The sequence below is a fragment of the Sciurus carolinensis genome, chromosome 15 (genome assembly GCF_902686445.1).
Source record: "Sciurus carolinensis chromosome 15, mSciCar1.2, whole genome shotgun sequence".
Lineage (NCBI taxonomy): Eukaryota > Metazoa > Chordata > Mammalia > Rodentia > Sciuridae > Sciurus > Sciurus carolinensis.
The window spans coordinates 61,136,857-61,148,076 of NC_062227.1; the positions used below are offsets into that span (position 1 = coordinate 61,136,857).

An 11,220-nucleotide genomic window follows, 5' to 3' on the forward strand; every position below is an offset into this window, starting at 1 on the left:
AATAAGGAAAAATTTCTTTGGTGGCTAAGATGTGACAGCATTCCTTTTTTCCTTCAACATGGATGTTTAAGGAAGTCACAATTTTACAAGATATAAAAGGCTTATATAAACCAAATTCTGTATCAATATCATTTCATAAAGTAGCACTTAATGTGACAAAAAATTACACGTAAACAATATATTACTGTAGCTATTTATGTTACCTCTGCATCTGATTTGTTAAGAAAGAAAACCAAAAGACCAAGGTGACTAAAATGTGAAAAATGAATAAATCTAGAATTCTAACTAATTTTATCGCACAGCTTTAAGGCTCTTGTTTTCTGAAAACAAAAAAGAAAAATACTGTTTATTTTGAATCTAGGATGAGACACTGCCATAGAAATGTCAGAAATTAAATGCATTTGAGAATTATTTCAAAATAGAGTTGGGGGTGGACAGAGATAAAACAAGATTGGCCAAGAGTTGATAACTGTTAAAACTGAATGATAAGCATAGGGAATTCATTATACTTTCCTGTCTACCTGTACCTATGTTTGAATTTTCCCATAATTTAAAGTATGTGTCTGAAAACACACACACACACACACAAAATACATACATATATGCACAGAAAAATGTACCTAAAAAAGTCTGAAAAACAGTTAAAATATTCACAGTGGCTCTTTGGGGAATAAGATGGTTGTCATTTTCTTCTCCATATTATTTGACAATTTCTCTATTTTCTACATGGAGCACAAATTACAACAAAAAAGTGTATTATTTTTTAAAGTCCTGATAAATGTTTATTACCTAGAATTTGCCTGAATCACAATCACACTTTAAAATATATAAAATACTATAAATATTCACATAATTACCAAATACATGTGTCTACTTAACTTGATGGGTTAAATTAAGTAAGGAAAAAGGAACTAACATTTTATTAACCTGACTGACCATCTACCAAATGCCCTACATGTATTCATTTAATCTCAAAACTCCATGAGGTAGAATTTTTACCCTTAATTTACATTTGAGGAATCAGAAGTTTATAGAAAAATTAAAAACATGTTCATGTTAAAGCAGTAAAGAACAATTCAAGTCCCACTCTTCCAATTCAAAAGTCCCCATTCTTTACTCTAAATCAGGGCTGATTGATGGTCCCCAAATAAGTACACAAGTGCAGGGGAAGCATTTAGAGACTGTGGTTAACTTGACAAGTAAACATATGACTGGAATCTAATAATAAAAAGTTGCAACATATATTTTGTATATCCACTTCTACATTTTTCTATCATTTTATTGTACATCACTCCACTTTTAACATACTATAACCAACACCTTCACAATTATAGCAAAAGAAATATTATCCTCCCAAATAATTCAAAAGAAATTTTTGATGATAGAAGTTTTTTAAGCAAAGGATAAAAGAATGCTTTTCTAATATTAAAAAGGAAATCGGAAGTTCTATAACTCCCTTCAAATCTAAAAATCTACATATATTGTATACCAATAAATACTACATACACACAAATTTAAAGAAAAATAGTATTTACTTCAGCTAAACAATATCTGTATAGCTGACTTAGCACAAGGCAGATGCTAGGTAGAGCAAGGGGACACAGGACAGCCTAGATAGTGTATGTAGTCAGTCCATCTACAGCCAGCATTCACCACCAGTCTCTCAGATTTAATACAGAAACATATTAATCATTTGCTTCATTCAGCAAGATATTACCAACCTTCCACATACCAGGGACCATGCTAGATAGAAGATACAAAATGAATCCAAACAAGACCCTACCAAAGGAGGTTCAGAATCTGGTAGATGACAAAGATCTGCTAACCAGTTGTTAAAGCAAATATAAGCATTAACAGAATTATACTCAAAATGCCATACGGGGAGCCTATTTCTCTAATAGTCTCTGGGAAAGACTTTTTAAAATGAACATATCCTGCTTAAAAAGAATTTTAAGGATATTCTTCCTTGCTTTATGGATTCTTGCAGTGTACAAAGAACAAAGGGAAAAAAACACACCAAAAAACAGCATTCAAAATGAAAAAAAAATCTTTAAAAGGGGATGTGGTTCATCATCTCACTTTTGTAAATCACTCATAATACTTCCTGACAAATTCTAGAGGCAGGCACAGTGGTGCACACCTGTAATCCCAGTCACTCGGGAGGCTGAGGCAAGAGGATCACAAGTTCCAGGTCAGCCTTAGTAATTTAGCCAGGCCCTCAGCAACTTAGTGAGACTCTGACTCAAAATAAAAATCAGAAAGGACCAGGGATGGAGCTCAGTGTTGTAAAATACCCCTGTGTTAAATCCCCAGTACCAAAATAAATAAAAATAAATATGACATATGCTAATAAGTTTTTAAATCTAATTTTAAATTTTATATGCATAGAGTTTATGTACATTACATTCCCAAACTGAGTTTAAATTTATATTATAATGAGGAAGATGACAGCAAAATCATGATATCCACAGATAAATTTTATTCTACTCCATACTTTTTATTTTCCTTCATGGGAAATTTAATTTTGAGAAGTTCTGATGAAATTAAATAAAAATCCACTTTACAATTTTCCTAGTCAATTCTCAGTAGAAATGGCTCAGGGCAATAAAAGAACAATAAGAAAGAACTACAGAGTATTAATTTCAGGCCAAACAAGAAGTCCATAAAATAAGAGTTGCTAGTTTATTTTAATTTACCATGCAGGTCTTTAGAAATTCTCAAGCATGAATTTAAAAGTTAAGAATTATTACTCCCTACTAAATTTCTTTTTAAAAATCAGTTTCATTTTGCAAATCACCTGCTTGTTATGATAAATTATAAAAAATTATGACTACATATCAAAAATAAAATTTTTAAAGTAATTTTAAAAATCATCTATCAATTTCAGTTGAAGATTATTTTTAGAAAGCATATGCATCAGTTCCTTTGAGCTATGTATTTCCTCTAATACAGGTATTGTGGGTATTGTGGCAGATGAGATTTTGCATGTCAGATTCTAAAAATCAGATGTAGGACAGGTGGCAATGTTGCACCTCAATGAAAATTCCTCTAGCATATCACAAAAAGATGTGCTGGTACAGCCGGTGGAGAAGCAATAGAGCATAATTCACACCACACTCCTATCTTTCATTTATGGACCCAAGCCTCAATCACACAATATCAAGAGGAAAAGAACAAAAGCATGCCAAACTGTACATTATAAAACAAGCCTGTAATAATATTTGATTCCTTTCCTTTCTCTAAATAAAGAACTTGTCTAAAAATTGGTTTTAGGCCAGGTGTGGTGGTGCATGCCTGTAATACCAGTGGCTTGGGAGGCTGAGGCAGGAGGATTACAAACTCAAAGCCAGCCTTGGCAACTTACTGGGGCCCTAAGCAACTTAGTGAGAGTGTTCAAAATAAAAAATAAAAGGGGCTGGGATGTGGCTCAGTTGTTAAGTACCCATTAAAAGATCTTTAGGGTACATTTCAACTTTATCTCAACTCTAAAAGCAGTAAATGAACTTCTTCAGCAACCATATAAAACTATTTCATAAGTTACATTTAGTCTACAAGTAACAATTTGGTTTCTTCTAATTTAAATGAAAGCTTCTGAAATGAAAAGCTACAGCTTGTTCTTTAGGGTATGTGTTGCCTATCTGAATATCTGAGAAATAATAGTGTTACTCCCGGGTTGAACATAAATCAGAGACAGAATATTTCTAAACAAACTGATTATACATATTACCCAAAATATTTCTTTAATTATGTTAAAATACTACTAGTTTTCCTTTTTTTTTCCTCCAGTACTACATAGTTGGAAGGTAATCCTTTGGTACAATGGCTTCACTATCAAATTTTTAATTTGACATCTTCAGGATACAAGTATAATAGTAAATAATACATTATTCTAGCTGCACGCTAAGCTCAATAAAGTAGATTGGACATGAGGTGTTCCAATGTTTGAGAATATGAGTAGAGAACTAGGAAGTACAGAAAAGTATTTAAGAATTCTGGGGTTAAAACACCTGTTTCAGGATTTTAACTCTGCATTTACCTTCAGTACAACCTCCAGCATATTACTTCACTTCCCTGTGCCAACTTCCCGTCTATAAAATGGAGGTAATTGTACCCATGCCTTCTAGAGATACAAAGATCCAATATAATTCATGTAAAATAATTCTAATGAAAATACTAATTAATAGTTGACAAAAATTCATAGTGTAACACAGAATACATAAGAGCTAAGGCACACAAGACACTTTGGTATTATACTATACTATACAAACACTGATATTTTGTATCTGTGTACTCTGAATATCCTATTTGTCATTTTCACAATATCCCAAATACTTAATATCCCAGAAAGAGACTCTCTGTCCTTCTACTATACCTTCACATTAGTGATGAAAATTAGAAACTCAAAAATGTTAAGCCATAATAAAATTCCTCAAAAAATTTCAGCCCAACACCATAGGCAAAAACTAAGAAGTCATTTAAGGCTTGTTTCACAAAATTTGAAGTGCAATATCAACAGGTAAACACTTATTTAGCATCTATGTGTTCAGCATCGTGTTTAGGAGGAAGGAACACAGCTATATGAGAAAGTCGCAGGTTCCACGGTAACGAATAAGAAAGTAATCCAGTAAGTGCCAGGTTTAACTGTAAAGGAATTACCAGAATAAACTGGCTAGGCAGGCACAGTGGCACACACCTGTCATCACAGCGACTCAGAAGGCTGAGGCAGGGATGATCAACAAGTTGGAAGCCAGCCTCAGAAATTTTGAGAGGCCTTAACCAACTTAGCGATACAGGCTCCCCACCCCCCACAAAAAAAAAAAAAAAAAAGGTTTGAGGATTTAGCTCAGTGGTACAGCACCCCTGGGTTCAATCCCCAGTACTAAAAACAAACAAACAAACGAAAGAATATATAGGCTCTTATCCAAAATGCTAAAGACAAGAAGTATTTCCAATTTTAGATTTTTTCCGGTTTTGGAGTATTTGCATATACAATGATGACATATCTAAGGGATGAGACCCAAGTCGGAACATAAAATTCATTTGTTTCATATACACCTTATACATACAGCCTAAAGATGATTTTATACAATGGTTTTAGTGCATTTTGACTGCAATCTATCCTATGAGGTCAGGAGTGGAAATTTCCACTTATGCTGCCTTGTCTGCAATTTTCAGATTTTGATACATTTCAAATTTCAGATTTTTGGATTAGAGATGTTCAATCTGTAATATGAGGAAGGGCTTTTTATTGAAACCCAACATGATTTTAATAATGATATATAAGAATTATGACAATTTTCACATTCACTTCCCTGGTTCATTCAACCAGTTTTCTACAAATATTACCTAGAAGACTATTTGGATTTTTGTTTTGTTTTTAAAGACAAAAGAAATGATGAAAGTTTTGGTTAGACTTTGACATCCTTGCTGTTTCACAATTTCGACCTTCAAAGCATCATACCAATCTTTAGAAAAAAGTGGGATATACCTATACAATTTTTAAGCTTTTATCAGTCCATACAACTGAGGTTAGCTATTGAATTGTTTTCTTAATCAGTCCTTAAACATATCTAAACCTTCAAAAGATCTACAAATTTATATGAGGTACAGGTAACAATTATAGTCATCTTACAGTTATCAAAGGTGGCACCAGTTGTACTGAGAAGTTGGAGTACCAACTCCACACCCCTTAAGCCCTAGGCTCTGCTGCCTTCCCTAGACTCCTACTTTTTTTATTAAGATCACTCATGGGGCTGGGGTTGTGGCTCAGTGGAAAAGCACTTGCCTACCATATGCAAGGTACAGGGTTCAATTCTCAGCACCACATACAAACAAATAAAAAATAAAGGTTCATCAACAACTAAAAATATATTTTAAAAAATTACTCATGATTATATAGATTTCAATAATATCTGCATCCTCTTTCCATATAAAGAAGGTGAAATCATTTTAATTTTTCTTCTTATGCCTGTGCTCCCTGCATTTATTTAATTCTCTGGTTCCACTGGACCTTTTTTTCCAGAGAAGTGATCTTGTACAAATGCACCATAATTTTGGTAAGAGTCAAAAACGTTTTCAATACCCAACCAGATGATATTTTGTGACAGCAACCACAAGAGTTTATTATGACCCCAGGTCTTTAATCCCAGTTACAATCCAGAGTCTAAAACAAGTTTAGACTTGATTTTAAAAAAGGCAAGAGAGAGTTATTCAAGGATTCTATGAAAAGGAAAATATTTCAAAGCTACCAATCAGGAAGTATTATACAGGGAACCCAAAACTAAAAATGACAGGATCTAAGAGAACATTTAAAAATTACTTTTCAAATGATGGGTTCAAATGATGGCAATGAACTTTTTTCAGAAACTATACCAACGGGCTCAATAATTTATCAAACCACACCTTTTTAAAAAACACTTTGGATGATATGTATGAACTGCCATAACACTATCAAGAATCCTGACAGAAGGCATTATTATATTGCTTAACTGCCAACCAGAGGCATGCCCTCCAATTAGAACTTGGCAATTTTAAGAAGCAGCCAAAAAATATTCTACTAAAATGTGAAGCTTTCTCCATGAGCTTAAATTCAGTCCAACTAACAAGTGTCAGCCACACCCTACGTTAACAGGCAAAGATTAGTTTAAATTAATCTCCCCAGGAGCAGGTTAATTCAGGGTTAGCATTATTAGAAACTGTGTGAAAAACTGGGTACAGGTGTTTACATTACCAACAACAGAGTTTACTTTTAACCCATCTATTTAATATGGCAAGGGCTTTCTGATCTATTGTTTTTTGGTTTTTTTTGGTTTTTTTTTCCAAGAGCGGGGTGCACATGGGTGGGGACACTAGTGTGCAAAGCATGAACACTGTGAGCTGAAAAATAATGTGTTGGGGATGGGATTGCAGTTCAGTGGTAGAGCGGGGTGCACATGGGTGGGGACACTAGTGTGCAAAGCATGAACACTGTGAGCTGAAAAACAATGTGTTGGGGATGGGATTGCAGCTCAGTGGTAAAGCGCTTGCCTAGCACATGTGAGGCCCTGGGTTCAATCCTCAGCACCACATAAGAAAATAATTAAATAATATAAAGGTATCATGTCCATCTACAACAACAAAAAAATTTTTTTCTTTAAAAAGAAAAAGAATTTATCCTCTTTTAAAATAAATAGGGGGCTACCATCATTCATCACAGAAAGCTAAAGTTACAGTAAAAGTAAAGTCACAAGTAAAAGTAATTATGGTACTGCTGTCATACCATGCTACATATTATCCTACTGTTTCAGAATGTAACCTCTCAGACAAAAATTAAGATAGGGTGTTGACAATTCTGCTGAGTGACTAAGACTTTGTAGACAGTCAATAAACTATAGACAACTCTCTTTCTATCCCTGAACTAAACACAAGTGGCACAACTCTGTTCAATGGGTCCTTTCCATGTTGCAAAAACAAGTAAAAAGCAAATTATTCTGCAGCATCTCATAAAAGACACTTGGAAGACTGGAGTTGTCACTCAGTGGTAGAGCACTTGCCTAGCATGTGTGAGGCTCTGGGTTCAATCCTCAGCACTACATGAAAATAAATAAATAAAATAAAGGTATGTGTCGATCTTACAACTAAAAAAGATTCAAAAAAAAAAAAAAAAAGACATTCGGTTTATACAGTAATTATCACTAAACTGGTTTTTGATTTGCCTTAAAATGAATTTGCTTAGAAAGTTTGTTTTAAATTGATTCAGATTTTTCTGCCATAAAATATTTACCAATTTTGTAAAAAAATTTTAATATTCAGCCAGGCAGGGGGCACATGCCTGTAATTTTCAGCTACTCTGGAGACTGAGCAGGAAAGTTCAAGGCCAGCCTGGGCAATTTAGCAAGATGCTGTCTCAAAATAAAAATAAAAATGGTTGGGGTGTACCTCAGAGGTAGTTAGAGCCTTTGCCTACATGTTAAAGATACTGGGTTCGATCCCCAGTGTCCCTCTCAAACCCCCCCCCCAATATTGACAACACATTCAGGAAAATGTTTTAACCACAATTTGAAATGTAAACTAACAACCTTTTTATTTTCTTGCAGTGCTGGGAATCAAGCCCAGGGCCTTGAGCATGCTAGACAGCACTCTACCATGGAGCTATCCCCCTAGCCCCAAGTTCTAGTTGTGTTATTTTAGAGAAAGGGTCTGGCTATGTTGCCCAGGATGGCCTTGAACTCCCTGGCTCAAAAGATCCTCTGTGTCAGCATCCCAAGTATCCCAAGAATCTGTGACTATAGGCACGTGTCACAGCACCCCCATAGAGGGCAATGGGAGGGAAGAGGAGGGGAGAGAAACACTGCAATAACCAAAAGTTAGTTTGAACAAATACGTCACCCCAAACCAAACAAACTACATCCCAGGAGAACTGCCACAGGAAGTGAAATTGAAAGTTTAAGATGCTCAACTGAGACTAGACCCATTCCTCACGGAGTTCAATTCCAAATACAGAATATTCTTGTCAAACATAATTGCCTACAAGACATCAGCCCACAGTTCACAGAAGGTTATGCAGACTGCCTACTTAGAAAATAGAATGTGCTATAAATGAAAGAACATGCAAAAATGAACAATTGTGAATAGCACTAGAGGAAACAAATGAACTTGGGAAAAGAAACTTTTTTAACTACAAAAACTTCATAGCATTAAATCAAATATTTAATCATAGGGAAATTCAAAATAATCACATATGCTTTAAAAATAAGTTTTTCATTTCATCATTTCAGACTTCAAGATGAATGGTCTCAAATTAAAACAAGTTTTAGTGCAACATGACTTTTTAATTTTTTTTTTAACTTAAAGGGGTGAAATAAATTTACAGAAATTACTCATCCATATATTTGACAGCCTTCAAGAATATGTTCAGGGACTGGGTAGACAGTTCACTTGCCTATAGATGCCAGAGGCCCTGGGTTTGATCCCCAGCACCACAAAAAAAAAAAAAAAAAAAAAAAAAAAAAAGTTATCATTCTTGTATGTACATCTGTATAGACATTTGTGTAATCTATTTTAAATCTGAGAATCTGCAATTCATAAACATTCTGTGTATATACACATATACACATTTTCCCAGTAGAATGACAGAAGGGAAATTATTCATAACATTATTCTAATGGCTAACTGGCTCCAACCTCAAACACATTCCCTGAAAAAAGCTTCAGTCCATAAACACGGTCCTCCAAACCACTAGATACAACATGTTAATACCGTCTTCTATAAATGGAAAGGCTTAAAAGAAATTCCAAAAATTTGTTTATAAGATAATTCCTCTGGTATCAATAGCCAGTTTTCTGAGTTTTCTGTTAGACAAACTAAGGACATGAACATCATAACCACAGGACTGCAAGACTACAAAAGGTGGAAAACAATAGTATTCAAACCGGATTTCTCAACCTTACCCTGGTAACATTTGGGGGCAAATAACTCTTTACTGCGGGGGCTGTCCTATGTATTTTAGGACAGCATCTCTGGCCTCTATCCGCTAGATGCCAGTAGCAGCCCCTCCCCAGGTGTGAGAACCATAAATGTCTCCAGACATTGCCAAATGTTCCCTGAGGGGCAAATGCTGATCTAGGCGTCTAACAACTTAGTACAGTGTTTCCGTTGTCAAAAGAGAACACGTTCTGCAACACCAAGGAGCTCAAAATAAAAAAGAAACTACAGTCATTCGAAATGGCTACTTCGTATGAAACTTTCCTGGGTCCCACGAAAGTAACTGAAACCTTGTTCCTATAGATAGCTAATTCTTCTACATGTGCATGATTAAACAACTCTTGCGATGATGAATCTAGGACAGGCTGGGACAAGAGCCAACGGTGACTGTGTTTTATAGTTTCGATGAATTACACCTTCTTTTTAACCCTTCAATGTACTAACCATCCCTGCCAGAGTAACCCCTTCTTCAAAACTATCTTCCCTGACGCCTCGACAAAAGACGTCCCTACGTTTCAGACACTGCCTCTCACTACGCTGGGGTCAAATCTCATCCAAGGGTCCAGACACTTTCCACTACCAGACCTGCCTGTCCTTGCCACATACCCCTGGGGCCCCTGCTCCCATCTTGGCATCACCCGACCTGGCCAGCTCTTGACCCTTGACCCCGGCCTGACCCCGTCGCCCCCTCCCCGCCCTCAGGGGGGTACCTGAAGTAGTAGACATCGCTCTTGCCGGCACTGAGCCCAGATTTTCGGATCACTTCCTCCTTCTTCCATCCGGGGGGGAGGGCCGGGCAGTCCATCCTCTTCCCGCTCTCCGTTGCCCGGGGTCCCCTGGGCCCCGGCCCCGCGCTCCCCGACGGGAAAGGGACCGGCTCCCGCCGGGGGGCGCCGCCGCCACCGCTGCCGACGCCGCAGCCGCCGCCGCCGCCGTCGCCGCCAAGGCCGCTGCCGCCACTCGGGGGACGGCCGCGGCCCCGGCCCCGGCCCCGGCCCCGTCCACGGCCACGGCCACGGCCCCGGCCACGGCCACAGACGCCGCCGCCCCGGCCCACCTGCTTCCACCGCCCCCGGCCACGGCCGCCGCCCCGAGCGCCTTCCCTGCGCACGCCGCTCACCGGGGACGGGGCGAGCGCGCTGCCCTGGCCCCCCTGCTCTATGGCGGAGTCGCCGCCAGCGCCGCTGCCGCCCGCCGCGCTCTCCCCCTCCTCCTGCTCCGGGCAGCAGCGGCCTCCCCCCGGGTGCGCGCGCATCCAGCCCCCTCCCCAGCCGGCGCTGCGCTTCTTCCGTAACCGAGCCCTTGGAATCCCGGAGACCCGCCCCGCCCGCAGCGCGGCGCGCGGGGGACGCGCGCAAGCATCATAGAGCGGGCGCGCACAGAGCGGCCCTCCCGCCCGGGGCGTGGCCCTGGCCACCGCCTCTTAGGTCCTCCAAGAGCTCGGGCGGCCATGTTGTCTCCGCCTCCTCGGGGACACGCCCCCGGGCCCCGCCCTCTCCGTCCCGGGCCGCGCCCTTCCGGCCCCCGCCCCCACGAGGCTCGCGGAGCCCGGAAGGCGGGTCGCCGGAGTTGCTAGTGACAGTGTCTGGAAGAGGGTGGTTACAGTGTTTCCAATACGATTAACCTCCCCCGTTGTTTGGTATTACCGGTGTTTGCTTCCCCATTATTGAACAGCAAGCAAAATAGATCCTACTTTGTATTTACTAACCCAGCTGTTCGTTTAACGGATACTACGGTCCTCTAAAGCCAAGGGTTCTC

The 11,220-nt window shown here is 38.9% G+C and overlaps 1 protein-coding gene across 2 annotated transcripts in view; it reads right to left on the reverse strand.

Annotated features, from left to right (window-relative positions):
• Mbd2 (methyl-CpG binding domain protein 2) overlaps positions 1-10,803 on the reverse strand; it is an 81,748-nt gene extending 70,945 nt beyond the window's left edge. The window contains exon 1 of one of the 2 annotated variants that reach the window (XR_007105193.1): positions 10,173-10,803. Coding sequence is in view for 1 of the 2 variants with exons in the window: in XM_047526547.1 (XP_047382503.1) it covers positions 10,173-10,717 (545 nt within the window). In the remaining variant the exon portion in view is untranslated. The remainder of the gene's footprint in view (positions 1-10,172) is intronic. The other variant, XM_047526547.1, reaches the window with a different exon arrangement.
• Between the last annotated feature and the right edge of the window lie 417 nt (positions 10,804-11,220).